This window comes from Eleutherodactylus coqui, chromosome 7 (assembly GCF_035609145.1).
Source record: "Eleutherodactylus coqui strain aEleCoq1 chromosome 7, aEleCoq1.hap1, whole genome shotgun sequence".
In the NCBI taxonomy this organism is placed as follows: Eukaryota; Metazoa; Chordata; class Amphibia; order Anura; family Eleutherodactylidae; genus Eleutherodactylus; species Eleutherodactylus coqui.
Genome location: NC_089843.1, coordinates 158,996,529 through 159,017,159, shown reverse-complemented (window position 1 = coordinate 159,017,159; position 20,631 = coordinate 158,996,529). Strand labels below are relative to the sequence as shown.

At 42.5% G+C, this 20,631-nt stretch overlaps 2 protein-coding genes across 2 annotated transcripts in view; one reads left to right on the top strand and one right to left on the bottom strand.

Annotated features, from left to right (window-relative positions):
• SEC24D (SEC24 homolog D, COPII coat complex component) overlaps positions 1–3,877 on the top strand; it is a 106,089-nt gene extending 102,212 nt beyond the window's left edge. The window contains exons 22-23 of the mRNA XM_066573884.1: positions 575–664; positions 2,250–3,877. Of these exons, the coding sequence (XP_066429981.1) occupies positions 575–664; positions 2,250–2,390 (231 nt within the window). The 3' untranslated portion in view covers positions 2,391–3,877. The remainder of the gene's footprint in view (positions 1–574; positions 665–2,249) is intronic.
• A 6,094-nt stretch (positions 3,878–9,971) lies between these two features.
• Positions 9,972–20,631, bottom strand: part of METTL14 (methyltransferase 14, N6-adenosine-methyltransferase non-catalytic subunit) — a 30,394-nt gene continuing 19,734 nt past the window's right edge. The window contains exons 8-11 of the mRNA XM_066573883.1: positions 18,480–18,572; positions 14,008–14,124; positions 13,310–13,523; positions 9,972–10,446 (exon numbers count right to left, since the gene is read on the bottom strand). Coding sequence (XP_066429980.1) covers positions 10,142–10,446; positions 13,310–13,523; positions 14,008–14,124; positions 18,480–18,572 — 729 coding nt within the window. The 3' untranslated portion in view covers positions 9,972–10,141. The remainder of the gene's footprint in view (positions 10,447–13,309; positions 13,524–14,007; positions 14,125–18,479; positions 18,573–20,631) is intronic.

Below are 20,631 nucleotides of genomic sequence, written 5' to 3'. Positions count from 1 at the left end.
CGCCCCCAGCAATCAGCTGCTGTACGGGCCACTCTGCTCCCTGCTCCTCCTCCCCCCCCCCCAGCAATCAGCTGTTGTGCGGCCGCTCTGCTCCCTGCTCCTCCCCCCCCCCCAGCAATCAGCTGTTGTGCGGCCGCTCTGCTCCCTGCTCCTCCCCCGCCCCCAGCAATCAGCTGTTGTGCAGCCGCTCTGCTCTACTGCTGTGCCGGCTTTGTATGCAAACGGCCGGCAGCACAGTGAGAAGGATTTGCAATCCTCTTCAGCTCCGGCGGGGTCTGATCTCGGCACGTTCGCTCTATAAGACGCACTGACTTTTTCACCCAACTTTGGAGGGGAAAAAAGTGCGTCTTATGGAGCGAAAAATACGGTATATAACTGGCATACAGAATATTCTAAAATAACTGATGAGACAATAGAAGAATGTAATTCTACAAGTGTACCAACCTGAAATAACAGATTAGCAACCCATTAATGAGTTACATGTAGTTTAATATACTATATTGTTATAGATATCTTCACTTAGTGAGAAGTGATTTCTTTGATGTTGTATACTCAGAATTTCATTTCCTTACAGACATCGGTTCCTGAACTGGACAACCCTTATTCCAAAAAATTAAGAACAATTATGGAAGCCATTCAGAGCAAAAGTACATACTCAATGAAGGTATGAGTCACGCCTGAAAATGGAGCCAAAATTCTGCACGCTAACTTGACCATTGGACTGATGATTTCTTCTCAAAATTATTTCATATTGGCCACCGCAGATGGGTGTGGCTTGGCTGGCTGCAGCCAACTGCACCATGGGGCCTCACCCTTTTATCATAATCAAACAGCCATGTCCATAAAAAATCACAGACCACACGGACAGCCATCTGTGTTGTCCAGTGTTCATGGACCCCGCACATTGCATGTGCTATTCTAGTCCATAAAATCAGATGAGAATAGGGCTTGCAGCCCTTTTTCAATTTTTTTTTTCCGTAGATCATTGGTCCATGTGAAAAATTGGTGAAATAGGCCATAATGGATCCGTGAAATATATGAACAGCCCATGGCCCAAAAATACGTCCGTCTGAATCGCCCCTTGCTATCATTTTAAGATAAATGATAGCTATTTTGCTAGAAGGTAGTATATTTTCCATTTTGGGCTGCAGTCTACAATCTGTGTCTATCCAGCTGTTTTGAAACTACTGAAGATAGTTGAAATAGTGAGACAGCCAGTTTGGAGACCACCGATTCAGGAAATTGCCTCTAAGCTCAGCTACAGTACCTCCGATCCTAATCTTTACACTTAAGAACTGGAGAAAACAAGATACCCTCATGAACTTGTTGGCTTTTTTTAACCCCCTAAACTGCCATCATGCCTTATTACATACACACAGCCACAAAGAAACACTAATGTACAGGGAGAAGAGAAGGAGAATTTGGTATTTTACATATTTTAAAGGGAACATTTCCGCTCCTTCAAAACTGCTACTAAGTAATAATGCTTCTGTATCTGCCAAAATCTATGAAATCCTATCACAGAAATCACCTTTTAAAGCACTGCACACTGTAAATCACCATTGCCGGGCACATGAGGGGTTTCCAGACCAGGCAGAGTCATGAATACTGGACTTCAACAGGTTTAAAAGTTATTTCTGCTTTTAGGTTTTTTTTTTATCTTAAAGGGATTTTCCAGGGAAATACTATTAATGACTAGAGATGAGCGAGCACGCTCGGTAAGGTCAGTAACTCGAGCGAGCCTTGCTCATCTCGAGTAACTGCCTTCTCCTCCGAGCGTGCCCGGGGGGGGGGGGGGGGCGCGTCGGGGGTGAGCGTCGGGGGGTAGAGAGAGAGATCTCTCCCCCCCCACCCCCCGTCAGCCCCCTGAGCACGCTTGGAGAAGGCAGTTACTCAAGATGAGCGAGGCTCGCTCCAGTAACTGACCTTACTGAGCGTGCTTGCTCATCTCTATTAATGACCTATCCTCAGGAGTGCGATCAGGTGTCCACTGTCAGCAGGTATGCAGCAGAAGCTACTGCTCCAACCCATGTAGTGGCTGGTGCAGGTGATTGCTGACACAGTTCTCATTAAAATCAATGGGAGGTGCTCCAGCCGCTACACAGGGTTCTAGGTCTATTGATGACCTAGTCTAAGGATCTGATATCAATAGTATTTCCCTGGAAAACCCCTTTAAGTGAATTTGACAACTCATTAATAGTTAAAAATGCAAGTTGACTTCTTTTTATGTCTTTTTGCAAATCTTGCAGCTTGTCTTAGTGAAGCAGAAGGACAAGGCAGAGATGGCTTTCAGGCAGTTACTGGTTGAAGACAAAGGTCTACTAGGAGGAACCTCATACATGGATTTTCTCTGCTGCGTTCACAAAGAGATCCGCCAGCTTCTTACTTAAGTCACGCCACACGGGAAATATGAGATGTCTGCATATCCGTCAGCTAGCACACTTTTCCTGACTATAGAGGAGCGCATACGACAAGACCTCATGTGAGCAGGTTCACAACGTCCATCATTTCATCGTGTAAAGGCTCACTTTCCAGCACTGCTGTGTGCTCACATTTATAGACCAATCATTTCTCTCTTTAAACAAAAATTTTTTTTTTGCTTGACTAGTGATTTAAAGGGATATATACATGTAAGTTTGTAAAGAAAGGCGTACATACAGTATGCTGGAGTGTTTAAAGGAAGTACGTTTTACTTATTTATGTCTGAAACTTGGATTAGACTCTTCTGTATCAGATCACATTGTGATAGCCTCATTTTAAGATATGTTTTTCTTAACCTTTTTCTAAATATATTGTCCAATGAAGAGCACATGTTTTAAGAACCAGGAACTTTGCGATGCATTTATGAACAGCTAGGCTCATCCATTAAAAGATCAAAAAGTGACGCTGTGGTCTGGAGTTACTTTTCAGAGGATAGAAGTAACCTTGCTTAGTATTTATACTGTATATATTATTATCATATTCGCAGTCTGGCGCTAGGTAAGTGAGAAGAGCTTGGAAAGTTTTACATCTCCCCAGCAGCCATAATGCATTTTCGTACTGATTATACATCTAACTGCTAATTATATTGGGCTATACGGAAAAGTAACTCCAGTTCACATTAAAGGGCCACTCCGGTGATTATGTAGCTATCCTCCCAGTATATATGTCAGCTAGTGTTACCTTGGTTAGTTATTTTTCCTCAGATGGTCATGTGATCTGAGTTCTGGCCAGCTCAGATTTACTTAAAGGTTATGGAATCATTTTCTAGTCGATTTCTCAGTCTGTGTAATGCTTTTACATGGATCGACCACATAAACTGCCTAGAGGTGGATACAGAATGTCCTGCACAGTTACTGATAATGATCACACAGTTATAATAGAGGAGATCACAGCTCACCCTCCTGACTGTATAATATACTTATGGTCTGTAGTTTTTTTTAGGTGAATATAGAAGATAATGATAATTAAACTGTCCCCTCTGCAGACAAAAATGATATAACCTTAACTAATGCTGTGCTGATGTATCATGGGAGTGATTGAAAGTAGAAAATCTCACCTTCAAGATGGTCGATAAGGGAGATGCACTGTATGGAAGTGACTGGAATACACAGAGGAGACCTCTAGAGTGTAATAGGCAATCAGGTGAGAGGGAAGGCATGGAAAAATGTGGTTTTGCCAGAGTGGCCCTTCAAATCTAAAATGTGCCTTTCCATTGACCTCTTTGATGTAGATCTTTTAGGAGTTCAAGAATATATTTTCATACAACTGTAATATTGTCTTGGAGATATCAATACATTTGTACAAAAAAAAACAATTAATGTAAACAATATGCAACGGCTCGGAGTACAGCAGTGCAATACAGGAATACAAATAAAATGCAAACCTATAAAAATCACTGGGAGATTGTCTTGTCTTCTTTAAAATAGCAGATTTATGAGGAATTATACACAGTGCCAGGTCAGGGGTTAAAGGGGGGATTCTAGTCAGATGTAGAATGTGACCTGTAAAATGTACAGATTTTCAGCCTAGAAGCGTTAAGCGGATTTCATATATTCTAAGTGTGTTTTGCGTTCTTGGTGTCCAGTACTTAGCCCTACATAACAATTAGTGGTCTTCAATGGAATCAGTAGAAGCTTATTAACAGTTACCTTTCAGCACAATCTCTCACTCAAGACTGTGAGTAATGATATGTAATACAGGCAGTGCTGACCTTGCATGTAGTATGGCATCTACAATTATAGCTATAGTGGGATAACTGGTTTTACCGCATCACCGAGTCATTTACAGGAGGGAAAGTACCAAATCCTGTCGTGTGAAAAAGGCCGCCTGCACACGAGCGTTCCGGATTCCGCTAGCGGATTTTCACGCACGTATGGTACCTAAATGTGCTTGCGGATAGGTGCGGATGCGTGAAAAATCACGCGCGGATATACGCGGATGTGTTGCGGAAAAAAACGCGCAGAAAAACCAGCAGACACCCCTTATTGTAAACCCAACCCCTAGAGAACTGCCCATTCCTTAGAAAACAGCTTAAAAACCAACACCCAGACTCCGTTTTGTCCCTCTTGCTTGTGTGAGCACCGTTAAATTATTGATGTCTTTGTGGGCATGGTTGATCCATGTAACTTTTTTCAGGTGCTTCTCCAGCGTGACTTTATTTCAGTCACTGCAAAAAAATTCACAAGAGGAATTCATTACTACAGATTTTGCATTCTTACATCCTGCATTGGCAAGAAATACTACCTATCTCCCTCTACAAATTTGCCTGTGAAGCTCTGTGCTGTGTGTTGGGACGCCTCCTACCACACCTACTTCCTGTAGTCATAGCAACCAGTGACTCCATCTGCAGCTGCACTGCGGATGTACTGCGTGAAAAAACGTACCCATTCACTTGTATTGGAGGCTTCACGTGCAGAATCCGACCCAAATTAGAACAGGTCGCAGATTTTTTCACGCGCGTGAAAAAATGCGATACAAATCCGTCCGTCTGGGGACAACTGCGGATCCTCATAGGAGTGTATTGGCTGCGGTCTGGGGCAGATAATGTGCCTAAAATAACGCGCTGGAAATTCCGTTCGTGTGCAGGCACCCTAAGTCTTTGTGTGCCTGCACACGAACGGAATTTCCAGCGCATGCGCAGACCGTAGCCGGCGGCCGGGTGAGTGCGAGCCCCGCACAAAAATAGGACATGCCGCGGTTTGTTTGCCGCGCGAGATTTCGTGCGGCCAAACCGCGGCCGTCTGCATAGGAGTGCGTATTGTAATGCACTCCTATGCAGACTTTCAGCGGCGGAAATCCAGCGGGAAATACCACCGCGGGATTTCCGCCCGTGCGCAGGCGGCCTTCCTCTTGTGAATTTTTTTGCAGTGACTGAAATAAAGTCACGCTGGAGAAGCGCCTGAAAAAAGTTACATGGATCAACCATGCCCACAAAGACATCTGCTCACCGGGTGAAAGCATGTTGCCAGAATAATTTAACGGTGCTCGCACAAGCAAGAGGGACAAAACGGAGTCTAGATGTTGGTTTTTAAGCTGTTTTCTAAGGAATGGGCAGTTCTCTAGGGGTTGGGTTTACAATAAGGGATGTCTGCTGGTTTTTCTGCGCGGTTTTTTCCGCAACACATCCGCATATATCCGCGCGTGATTTTTCACGCATCCGCACCTATCCGCAAGCACATTTAGGTACCATACGTGCGTGAAAATCCGCTAGCGGAATCCGGAACGCTCGTGTGCAGGCGGCCTTAGTTTGAATTCTACAGACTTTACTAGTAATGAGGAAAGGCAGCAGGCCAATATTACTACACGTTCTGGCAGAATACAAATATAGGTAGCCCATGGAGCAGTGATGGTCAGCTCACCAGCTCATGGGAGCCGCAAATGAAGCTGTTGACTCTCACCAAAGGGCTGCAACATCCCATATAGAGTTGGGCATACACATGTATAGGCACAATTATGGTCTATATCTTATATCGGTTGAAAGAATCAAACCTTTCTAAGATGTATTCTAATGTTCTATATATGTTTAGTCGTTCACGAACCTAAAGGCGAGCTCTCTCCATGTTTTTCGGTTTCGCACTGCTTCTTGCAGTTGTGTGATATCCATGCCAGTATCAGCTCTGACAGTATCAGCCATCATCTTCTTTGGTGGACGGGTCTTCTTTTTCCACTGATCTGTCCAAGCATTATAGAGTTTTCTAGCGACTCTGCTCGCATTACATGGCCAAAATCCATGAGTCTGAGTCCGGTCATCTTCCCTCCAGTGATATATCGGGTCTTATACGATTCAGGACTTCTCTGTTTGTTACTCTCGCCGTCCAGGCTATACGCAGCAGCTTTCGCCGGCACCACAGCTCCAACGCATCAATTCTGCTTATATCAGCTTTTTCACATCCATACATGGCTATGAGGAATACGGTGGTTTGCACTATCCTGTGTTTAGATTCTATGCCGACATATATAAAATTTACAGGAGTGGCATTTTAACAGGGGTGTGTAGTCTTTATACCCACTGTTAGTATTTATAGAGAATATATACCTATACAGTGGGTATAACATATAGACACCCCTGTTAAAATGACATGGTTTTATCATGTTAAAAGAAAAACCCAACAAACTGAAATCTTTCAGTGTGGAAAAGTAAAATAACACGGTTGCATAAGTGTGAGCACTCTCTTGTATTTGGGATGTGGTTGTGTTCAGAATTGGCCAATCATATTTAAAAACTCATGATAAAGAATAGTCAGCACTCCGCTGCCATTATTTACAGGGATTCTGATTTACCCCATATTAAGTTCAGTAGGATTTTCCTGACCTTTTTCTTAGCTGCATTTTTCAGCAAAAGCTGTAAAGAGTATACAACACATCAAAGGGATCTGATTGTTGGAAGGTGTCAGGAGAAGGGGACCAAAGCTTTCTAAAACATTACCTATAGCAGGGAACACAGTGAAGATGGTCATCAAGAAGTGGATTAAATCTGTAAAACAGTGACATTACCAAGAACTAACCATCCCTTAAAAATTTATGAAAAGACCTGAAGAAAATAGGTCTGGGAGGCTGCCAAGAGGCCTACAGTAACATTAAAGGAGCTGCAGGAATTTCCAGCAATAATTGGTTGCGTAGAGCATGTGACAACCATCTCCCGCATTCTCCATATGTCTGGGCTGTGGGGATGTGGGGGGGGGGGGGGGGGGGGTGTCAAGACTGAAGCCTTTTCATCCATCCAAGCTCGACTTTGTTTTGCCAAAACCTACATAAAACTCTGCCAGAAGTATGTTGGAAAGCATGTTATGGTTGTACGACCAAGCTGAACTTTTCGGCCATAATTCCAAAACTGCGCATCACCAGAAGAACACCAACCCACAGTGAAGATTGCATTATGCTTTGGGGATGTTTTGTGCTGCTAGAACTGAGAGTTTAGTCAAGGTGAAGGGAATTATGAACAGTTCCAAATATCGGTCCATAGTGGCACAAAACCTTCAGGTCTCTGCTAAAAAGCTGAAGATGAATTTCACCTTTCAGCACAACGACCCAAAGCAGACCTCCGAATAAAAGAATAATTCACCAGAAGTTTTGGAATGGCCCAGCCAGAGTCCAGATTTGAAACCCATTGAAGATCTGTGGGTTGACCTGAAGACGGCACTTTTGCAAGGAAGAATGGTCAAAGATTACCAAGTCAAGATGTGCAGGACACCGACCCAAAGGACTGAATGTTGTCTGTGAAGTCAAAAGGTACACCAACATAGTTGTTTTAGGGTGCGCATATTCATACAGCCACATTGTAGTTTTTATTTTTCCCACTCTAAATGATTTGTGTTTTTCATCTTTGTTGGATTTTTTTTAAACATGACAAAACCTGGCATTTTAAACAGTTGTGTATAATCTTTAGATCCAGTGTATGTGTGTGGAATACAGGTAAGCAGATACATTTATATAAAATATCCACCAAACAACCAAAAGGAATAAATGGACTCCTGATGAAGCCGAGTACAGCGAAACACGCTCTTTTATGACGGGCACCCCAATGAGCCATGATGTTCGTGTTCCTGGTTGGGGTTACCGCTATTTAGTCTTGTCTCTGGTTATTTCTGCTCCTCTTGTCTCATATTCAGGATGTTTCTTTACGTATTCACTCATTTTGGGCATTTTGCTCTTGAATTATGTATGATTATTGTAATGCTCAATTAAGAGATTTACATGTTTTTGCTATTTAATTAGGTTTCTGCGCCCTTTATTGCTAGTTTGGCTTCCCACTGTCTCTTTGTAGTGTTATTTGTATGCGTATTATTATAGGTTTAATCATTTGATATGGATTTACAAAGGTGATATTTTTATAATGTTTGCCATTTATCCCTTTTTGTTGTTTAGTGGATATTGTTAAAGGTTTGTGGCTTTTATATTGATTAAGGTTTTGTCGGAGTACATTCATATAAAGTAGTTCAGAATTGTATATATTCGCATACATCTTCTGGCAATGTGAAAAACTGCATCCATCGGACCGTAGTCCCACAGGAAGCCTTTGATGCAGTCTTTGCAGCCAAAGGCAGAAGTGGATCCAGGAGAGAGGAAAGGTCTAAGTCTTTCATTCATATTTCCCATTTGTTTTAAATCCACTCCTGGCTTGAGCTTAAAGAGAACCCACCACAGGATCAAGTCAGCAGGGCTGGATGTGGGACTCTGCAGCCGCAGCCATACTGAAACAATACCCATTTGGTCTCCTTGCAGTCACCTCCTTTTACCTGGAGGGCTCCTCTTAGGCCTGTCTCCCACACTGTCAATTCAGTAGTTTCATAAAAACAGCGTATATCAAGGAGAAATTTGCTGTGCAGAGAATTTTAGCGTCCGTTCCAAAAATGAATGACAAGGTAATGTTTTGGGCACTAGGGAGGGAGAAGGGGGGGAAGGGAGGGTGTTGGCTTTTCTCAAGTCGGATAAGAACGGGGAACCAGACGTAAGTCAGACAGATCCAGCACCACCAGACATCCTTTTTATGACTAAGGTGTGTCATGCCACGTTTTGATTTGATCCCATGTCAGCGTGTCAAGCGGGCAGTCCCCACCACTCACCATCAGTTAATGATGTCGGGCTTGGTTGACAGCAATGGGAAATGGACCCAATAATACTTGTCCATCTAGGGAGAGGGAGGAGAGTAAGAAAACCACCCGAAAAAAATAAAAACAGGAATAGAGTGAACAGGGTCACTGCTCCAGAGCTACGCAGCCAGCCTTGCATTCATGTATGTCGCCACTTCACTTATTTCAGCAGGACTGCCTGAGATTGCAGAGTTTAAGTGCTTGGCTATGTATGACCGGTTTGTCAAAATTAACGAAGCAGCTGTGCGCTTGTGCGGCCACCACTCTATCCATTCGGTGAACCTTGGGACCTCTGTTCTGGCAATCAGTGGGGGGCCCAGCGCTCTATCAGTTTTCACCTATCCAGTGAATGAGTGAAAATCTTCAAAAAGATTCAGTAACCAGAATATTTTGTAGTGCTAATTGTGACCCTCTGTAAGAGAAAAGGGTCAGAAAACACTGGGTCCAACTTCAGATTTTTAGATTATGGTCGATTCATTGACAAGAAGAAGAAATCTTCTCCAATATAGCAGTTTTGCTCAGCATTGTACTGCTCGGTTTCTCACACAGGACTAGTTTGACAACTTTTGAGGAAACCATTCTGTTGTGGTTTTAGAATGGAATAAGCAATTCCCACTACTGCCACTTGTGCACACAAAACGGGAAAGAGTTTATAGCCTTAGATCGTATTTTAAAGTTACATTCAAAAGGAATGGAGCTACACTGTATCACTGCCCTGTTCTCCATGTAACTATAGACAATATACAATGCTAGACCATATATATATCTAGGATTAACGCCCCAACATGTTCTAGGGGAACAAGTCCCTCTCTGGGTTAGGAAGCATCGATGTGGGACAAGTTTCAACTTGGCCTTCTCAGGAATTACATATCCAATTTTAAAAACATCCCTTCCAAAAAATGTGAGAAGCCATTTGTGTTTTTATTATAAAAAGATTAACAAAATGGTGCCAAAGTCCAACTCAGTTTAGAACTTGCATTACATGAAAAACAATTTTTTTTTTCCTTTTAAAATGGGCATACAATTGTTACACAGAAATAAAGAAAAAAATGTAAAAGCCTCGGAATGAATTAGCGAGGGGCAAAGCCACCTCTGTGTGGACCTCCCCGGCCTCGGAAGTTTCCTCTATCTCCTCTGAAGCTTCCTCTGTTCCTCTCTCTACCTCGTTCTCCTCTACCGACAGGAGGTCCTCCACGACCACCACCTCTAGATGCACCAAAGCCACGGTCGGATTTCGGTGGTGGTGTTTTTGGTCGAAGCCTTTCAATTTCTTCAGTACAACCAGTTAGAGTTGAATTAGGAGCGTTAAAATATGATCCATATGTCTCTGAGTTGAAGTTGCTGTTGGTCAGTGTAGGTCCCACAGTAAGCCACCCTTAAAAGTCAAAGAAGAGGAGTTTATTCAACAGGTTCTTCTATTGTGTAGTTAACCCCTTAGTAAATTTTGTATTCTGCAAAATAAATTCTGTAAAATTTAAAACATTTTATTAGCATCAATATTAAAACTCTTAATATTATTAGGTCACTCTTAAAATCACAGGTGCCGTAAACAAGCCCTGTATACGGCTAACAAAAAACCCACGTAGCGATCCTACGAGACGCAATCCCTGGGAGCAAAGGAGGGAGGAAAGCTTTAGGTCTCCGCTACAGGCTAAGAGACGGTCGTTAGACCGGCTGCACATGGCAGGGCCGGATTCCGCATGTAGAATGCCATGGCAGAATGAGGCCCTTCCAGCAGTGATGTCCACGCGTACCTGTTGTACCTGTCTTTTAGTCTTCAGTCTGTACTGCGGATTGTCCGAATGGTGAGCTGCAGGACATGAGCAGTACAGGTTTTTATTTTTTTATATTCGTGCTTTTCCTGCGGAATCCGCGACCTTTCTGTGGTTACATTGCGGAAGGGCACAGATTGGATGGCTTTTATTAAAGTCAATGGAAGCCGTCCGAGTGAAATCCGTGAAAAAAATGGAGTATGCTGCGATTTTTTTTTTTCCCCCTCCGCTTGTGGAAACCACAATTGGTTTCCACAAGTAAGGAGAAAGAATCAATTTCCCATAGCATGCTATGGGCACCATTTGCTGCAGATCCAGGGTGCGGATGCTCGCCGTGGATTCCACTGCAAATATCTGGCGTGGGCAGGAGCCCTAAGATGGTCAGAGGCTACCTGCTATACTACCCCCCTCCAAGGCTGAAGATTTCCTTCCACTTTTCCTCCCAGTGTTCCATTTTTTTATTACTAAGGTTGATACGGGAAGTAACGTTAAGGATTTGGCATCAGCTGCACACTAAGTGGGTTTACCATGTCTGTCAGCGGTATACAGGGCTGTTACGGCACCTGTCATTGTAAAAGTGCCTTGTAGTAGTTCTAATAGGAATGCTAATAAAGTATACGTTAAGAGTTATGTATCTTAACAGGGGTTATCTCCAGCCCCTAGGCAAGCTTTCTTATGTCATACTCTGGTTCCCTCTGGGGCTTTTTTTATGGCATAACTTTGCCACTTGAGCTTCATATACTTTAACAACTGAAATTTCATGATTTTATTGTCTGGATCGGCACGATTATGGAGTTACCAAATTTTTATATATAATTTTTTAGGTTTTATTACTTTTATACACTAAACATCATTAAAAAAAAAATGTATGTGCATCGCTGCATTCTAAAACCCACATTTTTATTTTTTCGGCAACAGAAAAAAAAAAAAAAAATCACATGTTGGGGAGTGCGATAATCACAGCCCGATATCGCACTTCCCTGTGTGAAGTTAGCCTAAGAATGAATACAGAACTCTGTGATACCAGTTTTGTGTACATTTTTTTTCCTTCCCTGAAAAAAAAAAAAGAAAACAAAAGGGGGGAGGGGGGAGGAGGAAGAGGAGGTGAAAAGTGTATATATCTTTTCACTCTGGCTTCACTTATAGGGCAAGGAATTATCCAATGGTGATCCAGGCACAGCTAAGCCTATAACTAACAAAAAAACACTTTATAAAACGGTCCTCACTGTGCTTGTATCAGGACCTTCTAAAAAAAACTGACCCCTTTAGGGCTCATGTCCACGGGCAAAATTAGAATTAAAATCCGCAGCAGATTTTAACTCTTCACCCGCGCGCGGATCCGCACCCCATAGGGATGCATTGACCACCCGCGGGTAGATAAATACCCGCGGATCGTCAATAAAAGTGATTTTAAAAAAAATGGAGCATGAAAAAATCTGGACCATGCTCCATTTTTATGCGGGTCTCCCGCGGGGACGGCTCCCGCGGGCTTCTATTGAAGCCTATGGAAGCCGTCCGGATCCGCGGGACACAAAAATCATATTTTACTTACACGCTCCGGTTCTTCTCTTCGGCGCCGCGCCATCTTCTCTCAGTCGCGGCCGGATCATTTTGCTTCGGCCCGGCGCATGTGCGGGGCACATCACCGACGTCATCATGCACATCCGCCGAGCCGAAGAATGAAGATCCGGCCGCGACGAGAGAAGATGACGCCGCCGCGAAGAGAAGAAACGGAGCGGATGGGAGGTGAGTTTATTCTTATTTATTGTTATTTTCAGCGCTCATGTCCGCGGGGCAGGAGGGACCCGCTGCAGATTCTACATGTAGAATCCGTAGCGGGCCCGATTTTCCCCGTGGACATGAGGCCTTAGGGGGCGCTGATGTCCTAGAGAAGGGTCTTCCACACAGAATTCCTACGTCTGTAAGGCAGTGCAGAGAGCTTCTATGAAGCAGTGGCACTCACTCTGGTGGTCCATGTCTGTCCATTAATTTGAACAGTTGCATCTAATGCTACATTTCAATACATATAAGTTATCAATAGTTGAATGGCTGCATCTGCCACCCATAGCCCTTGGCCGATCAGCCACGCGCGGTCATTGCCGCAATACACAGGTATCAGAACCTAGACTGCTGCGGTGGCCAGCACTTGTAACCCAGGCGCAGCTCCCATTGATTTTATCAAGACCCCAGCTACCATTACAAGCACTGGCCACTACACCAGTATGGGAGCAGCTTCCGCTCGGTCACCTTTTTATTGAGGCGCCAACAGTGGATGCGCAATGAGCTGGTCACCCAGGGTCCCGAGCGATTGACCCAGCCAGCCAACTAGTGTAGTATTTTCCTGTAAAACCCCTTTAAAGTACTATTAAAAAAACAAATTAATAGACTCCTAATTCTGCATTGTAGCTTTGAACACAGTTCACACTCAAGAGATATATTCACAGGAGAAAAAGGTCTTCCTCTTACCGGGTCTAATTGTGCTATCCCTGCCAAAGAGGTGGAGCCTCCTCCGTCCCAGGCAGAAGTGTTCGATAATGTGAAAGATCTCTACGGGCTTTTCAATGTTTCCTATTTCTTCTGGCTCCTCTGTGATGATGAGGTCGATGTCAACATTGGCGTGGATGAAGTCGCCATCAGTGCTGCGGTGCACCGTTCCTCTAATACCCATAAGGCAGTGCTCCTATGGAAAGAAGTCTAAAATAACCATCATGTGGAGGTGGACACAAGACCCTTCCCATATACTGCAGTGACCACTCTAAAGGGCTGATGCGCCACTACTGCAGCCAAGTTTATAACAGTATCGCTTGTATAAAAATTGCTTTTCTTACAACTTCCTCTTAAGATTTATGAAATGGTCACCTGCTATAATGTGCAGAAAGACATCTGTCAGGATGATGCACCACTTCTATAATTTTTTCATCATCACATTAAAAACAATGAAAGCATCCATCACCCACGGTGGCCGGCCTGGGTATTTTCCTAGCTAGTACTTTGCTGTAATACTGCCGCACTTTAGCATCTCTATAATGGCGGTTTCCCGGCGCACGGCCCACAGCAGGCGTGATGATTTAAAAGATGCAGCTGCGATTGTGCGGCTGGAATTTAGACACAATCTTGTTTATCCTACAAATGTCTCATTCTGGTGACAGATGGGAACGCTGTACCTTTGTCCTCTGGAAGATTGCCTTAGGGTCCAAGGTCTTGGTCTTGCCAGGATTGTCTTTATTAGTTTTTATCCAACAAATGTCTTCGGATCGTCTGAAGCCCCAGTCCCGCAAGCACTGCAGATATTAACCGGGAGAAGTATTGTGAAATAAAGCACTAAATATCTCTCTAGTTACGGCAAGCTACTTTACGTTACAGAATAGATACAATACGGCCAAAGTTTGCTGCTAAGCTAAGGGATAAAAAAAAAAAAAAAATGATATAGCAGACCCTATGATTATATTTTAAGCACACCGAACTTCTTAGAATAATCTGCCATGTGTGCGTACATGAGGAGTAACGCTATTTCTGGCCATGATATGACTTGTATCCCGTATTTCGGATGTATATCGGATTCTCAATCCTCTCAAGGCTGCTGAGAGGAGCTGCTGCTGTGCTGCATTTTCTACAGAGAATTGCAGAGTCTGCTCTCTACGTGTAAGTGCGTGTTCGCACGCAGCCGATTTGCTATGAATGTTCCACAGCGGAAAAAAAAATTGCAGCAAATCTGTTGCAGATTTCACCCCTTCAATTAATTTAAATTGATGGTGCAGATCTGCACCGAAATCTGTAGACTAATTATTGCAGCTTTTCTGCAGCTGTAAACAAATTTGCAACAAATCTGCAGCATTTGGTGCAGATTTTTCCAGCTGCTTAAAACAGACAGTAAAACAGCTACATGTGAACACACCACAACACACAGACCTGAAATCTTTAGTACACAGGAAAAAAGTGAGCAGTGGAGAAAAGATTTCTGCAGCGAAACAACAATAAACAGTGACTTACTATTAGCTTGCAGGCAGCATCCATGCAAGTCTCTCCTCTGCTCCCCCATTCCCTCTGCTCTGCCTCTCTATACATTTCAATGAGCAGGAGGACTCGTCCCCCTCCCTCCCTCCCTCCCTCCCTCATTGTGTCTCTACTTCTCCTGTCAATCAACTGAGAGAAGAGTGGATAACACGCTAGGAAGAAGGGAGACGGCACTTTAGAAGGATTTTTCAGCACAAAGATGTCATTTAAGGTAAATAAAGCACATTGCAGTTTTGCTAATTATCACACTGGCTATCATATAGGCAAACGTTTGTTTGAAAAGTTGTTGGTGACCATTTAATTGATCTCCCATTAGAACTACAAACTTGAAAAATACATTGTATTACACAAAATGTATAAGTCACTGAAGCTATTCAACGCCATTTATGCATACTGCAACTAAAAAGGGACTCTGTTAGGAAAAGAAATGATAGTATATGTAGCAAACTTGGTTTGGTTACCAGATCTATGTAGGAAGGTTGGTTTGTGGTACCAGATCTGTGTAGTAAACTGGGTTCTGGGATGGAAGCTATGAAATAAGGCTGGTCCTATTACCATACATAGCTTAGTTTTATTGCTACATCTACATAGTAAGGTTTGTTCTGGTGCTATATCTATGCAGTAAGCTTTGTTCCGTTACAGTTTTTATGTAATAAGCTTTGTTCTATTACTGTATCTCAGCAGTAAGCTTGGTTCTGGGCACCATAAGTCTGTAGTAACTTGGTTCTGGTACCGTGTCTCTGTAGTACATACAGTTCTGGTACTTTAAGCTGAACTCTACTACTACTATATCAATATAGTAAGCTTGGTTCTATTAACACTGCTGCATATATATATTCTGCTAATCACCTTTTTTCTCATATAGCTTTCCTGTAGGATATTTTGTATTTATTAAACATCTGAGCAACATAGAAGGAAAGTTGTGTTTTGGGATATTACAAACTATTTGATTCATCCCGTATATACTTGAGTATTAGCCGAGACAATAAGTTTCACCACAAAATTGGGAAAACTTATTGACTCGGGTATAAGCCGAGCTATACTCGAGTATATACTAGGTAAAAAAAAACCCTCCATACTCCCCTCCCAGCCGGCTTCTGTCTCTGTGTGACAAGCTGCTTGAATTCTCCACGCTGTCATCCCCCGCCGCCCTCTCTGCTGGGCTCTGTCAGTGCTGTGTAAGTAAGTGCTGTGATTGGATTGAGCGCCAGCCAATCACAGCTGACGCTCGATCAAATCACAGCGCTTACTTACACAGCGCTGACAGTGGGGGATTTGAAAGCAGAGCAGGGAGATGACAGCGGGGAGGATTCTCAAGCAGCTTGATCGGCTGTGAATGATCGAGCACCGGCTGTGATTGGCTGATGCTCAATCCAATCACAGCTCTTACTTACATAGCGCTGACGGCGGGGGATGACAGAGCCGAGCAAAGAGGACGGCGGGGGATGACAGCAGAGAGAATTCAAGCAGCCTACTGCACCACCGCCGGAGACACAGATGCCGGCTGGGAGGTCAATATGGAGGGGTTTTTTTTTTAAGCCTTGCCTGACTCGAGTATAAGCCGAGGGGGGCTTTTTCAGCACAAAAATAAAAGTGTGCTGAAAAACTAGGCTTATACTCGAGTATATACGGTAATTCAATGAGGATTGAACAGTAAAACTGAATATTCATTGTATAGATGGCAGTTGGTCCCTCAGAACCAAGTCCACTGGTGTGCTCCATATATCCCAGTCAGACACGGATGATGAACACTGTCAGTGGGGAGACGGGACATGGGAATCAATGCTATATCTTGGGAAACCCCTTTAGCCAACTAATCTTGTGTCAGATATTCCGACGACTTCCACCATACATAAGCAGGCCACGGCGGGAAAGGAACCAGGGGATGTAAATCTGTCGTCTTGTGATGTGGTCGCCTCTTTACAAGACACAGCTATGGTAATTGTACTGTACATGACTAGGTCCAGCACACAATGACAGTACCTATTAAATGACAGCTAACAAACATCTTGGAAACCAAGAAAAATTAACCCCTTAGGAATGCAGCCTTTTCTTCCCTTTTATTTTCAGTTTCTCTTTCCCACTTTCAAAAGATCCTAAGTCTTATTTTCCCCATTGATGAAGCTGTCTCTGGACTTTTTTCTGTGGGACGAGTTATATTTTTTTAAGGGTATCATTTATCGTACTGAAATTTGAAAAAAAAAAAATCTAAGTGGAGTGAAATGGGAAAAAATAAATTTTGCCATTTTTGTTTCTACAGTCTACAAACTGCAGCAAAAATGACATAACTTTATTCTGTGTGTCAGTACAATTACTAAGATACCAAAATTCATAAGTTTTTTGATGTACTACTTTAAGGAAAAAAAGTAATAGAAAAAAAAAATATATATATTTTTTTTTCCCCACACAGTCAACTTTTGCCATAACCTATTTATCTTTTCATTAATAGGATTGTGTAGGGGCTTTTTTTCTTCGCGGAGCGGCCTGTGGTTTACATAAGTACAATTCTAAAGTACATATGACTTTTTAAATCGCCTTTTGTGAAGGTTTTTTTTTTTTTTTTGGGGGGGGGGGGGTAAGACAGGGTGACTTTAAAAAAAAAAGCAAAAAACAATTTTCACGTGTATTTATCCGTCGACTCTGTGCAGGATAAATATTTCCTTATTTCGATAAAGAACATTTGCGTACAAGACTAAACCAAATATGTTTTTAGCTGGGGTAGGGGTGGTTGTTTATATTTTCTCGTATTTAAAATAAGAAAAGAAAAAAAATAATAAAAAAAGAAATGATATATGTATATTTCTTTTTTTTTTAACTTTTATTATCCTTTTTTTTTTTTTTTATAACAAAAATTCACACTTATTTTGACTTTCTGAATTATTGACTGCTTACTTATACCCTGTACTGCAGTACTTTAGTATTGCGATGTTCATTCTGCCAGCATTCTACTAGAACAGGCAATAGACCTGTCCTAATAGGCAGAAATATATGGCAATCCTGGTGGCCTACAGAAGGCCCATAGCTGCGATGACAACTGAAAGGCACCTTGTGATTCCATCTGAACTCTGATCAGGGCATTTAAAGAGTTAGCGGTGGCAATCAGAGTCAGCGCTGAATGTGGCTGTTACGGGCAGGTGTCAGCCGCTATCGACTGTGTATGAAGCGGTATTGGCTCAGGATTCTGCTTCAAACAAACCCAACGGAAGAGGGTGTACATTTACTCACAAAAGCATCAAGGGGTTAATAAAGGCGGTAGATTGGATAACTTTTCAATAACGGAATATGTTGTATGTAGCAAAGCTGTAGCAGCCTTAGATTTATCACAGTAGCGCAAGTTCTGGGATCATTGAAAATGCAATGAACTAGTCACCTTAAAAATGAAAGGGTCCGTGTGGTCCAGTGCTAAAATGACACACCCGTCTTCATATATTCGACATTCACCAAGCAGATCCGGCACACATGGCCACTTCTACTATCCAGAATCCCTAGCATCTTCTCATATTACTTTACCCACCTCCGTCACAAACCTCATCGCAGGCATAATTTGTCAAACGTGTTTGTGACAAGCGGATCAGGAAGCGGCCGCCAGCTGCAGCTCTACAACGAGGATAATTCCACTTACCATTCTACCATAATCCAGACCTTCTCCGGAGCCGCACCACAGGAACACAAAGGCCCTCAAGCCTGCGATGCCTCCAATATCTAATTTCATTATCTGAAACAGAAAAATGTTGGATTGTTGGGAGCAGGAGGGACAAGATGAATGGCTTCTAGAATACGGTGCGCACATTTTGACAAGTTATCAAATCCCAAAGCTAAGACTAGAAAAGCACCACGTCTGACATCAGAACTCGGGCCGTAATGTGCAGCAGATGTGGCGGAGCACGTGGGAGCTTGTGTAATGGAAAGTACAGAGAGCGGGACGCCCAAGGCCGTCTTGGAGAAGATGAAAACTCTGCGGTTAGGATGTGGAGGAAGAAGTTTCCACAACAAGATGGAGTCGCTGTAAGTACTTTATCCTACCAAGACGCCGATTTGTCCTCCTACCAGGTCGGCACCGCAGCCATTCCCATTTCATGCCCACCTTCCAAGGGCCATAGCGTTTGTAGTTTCCCTTTGAAAGACAAATGAGCACCTATCTTTTTTTTACAGGACAAGAGTTTCTTAATAATACCGATCACATATTTTCATCAAATACTGAAAAATTTACTTGCTTTTTGAATGGAATAGAAATAAAAATTTTGACTTTTTTGTGGTTTGTTTTGATTTTTTTATGGCGTCCTATGGTGAAAATGACGTTCCCTTTATTCTGTAGGTCAGTATGATTAGGGCGACATCAAATGTATGTAGTTTTTCTTATGTTTTACTATGATTACAAAATCTATATTTAAATGTTCTTTGCGTTCCCATGTTACGAGACCTATAACGGCTTTATTTTTCTATCAATGGGGCAAGCTGTCGTTTTTATTGGTACCATTTTGGGGTACGTATGACTTTTTGATAAAATTTTTAAATTTCATTTTTATGGGATGGCGAGGCGACCAAAAACAGCAATTCTGTCATATTTTTACATACATAATTTTTTATTTATTTTATTTTAACAATGTTCACAATACGGGATAAATAAATAATGTGACATTTTAATTATTCGGACTTTTACAGATGCAGTGATACCAATTGTGTTTAAATGGGCCTTTAGACAGTCTTGATAAAGTTAGACACAACGATTATCGCTCAAAATTCGTCTTTTGAGCGATAATCGTGTGTAACTACACTGACATCTCATGCAGTTTTCGTTTAACAAGTTTGATCCTTCTTCCCACATAAACATTGGCAGATTCAGCGGAATAAAAGTTTGAACAACTAGACTTAAGTTTTGTCATTATTCTCTAATGGGCAGCATATGCCAGCAGTATGGCACAAGTAGGAGCAAAAATAAGCAACCAAGATCACTTTCCACAGCTTTTCTATCATCCAATCCATGGTTTTAACATTTGAATAGAAAACCTGAGTATACTAATCCAAATGTGTCATAAATGGTTAAAGCGGTGGTAGAGGTCTACTGAAAAAAATGGATCAAGACAGCAAATTAAAACATGGCACATCCAGGCAGAATTCAATTCTTTCCATGAAATGGATTCCATTACTACTGCTAACAAATAATACCGGTTGAGATCAATCTCCTTCCCCTAACAGGTGAGTGACAGAATTAACCTTTTGTCAAAGCTGAAATCTCAGGGGAAGAAGCACAATCTGTTCTTCTATTGTGATGGCCCTGCTTGTAGCTCCATGAGCACACAAGAAAAGTTGACTATAGGAGAGCACTGGTGGGCCATGTAGCCAAATACCGTCTGGCAATGGATATGGTCATAGAGTTTACTCATCCAAGTTGTATTTTATCCCAATCAGTCCTTAATATCAGCATACATGTAATATTATTTATCTGGAGCGCATGTGAGGTCAGCAGTCAATCATCAACTAAACAGAACAATTCATGGCTTCCATATTCCCAGACTATAAGCTGCCGATTATGGAGTCAATTAGTCTGTGATGAGGTGGCAGACTACTACAAAGAAGTAGCCACCTGCCAATAGTGAAGCCATAGAATTTCCCCACTGACCGAATATATTGTTGCATCACCCCTGCTACTGAAGGCCATGATGATCCTAAAATGATATTATGGATCGGTTACGTGTCACCGGAGTCCAACCTAACAGACATATACTGTAGAAGTATAGAAATCTGCATTGCCAAGGCATGTTTGGGGCAGATAA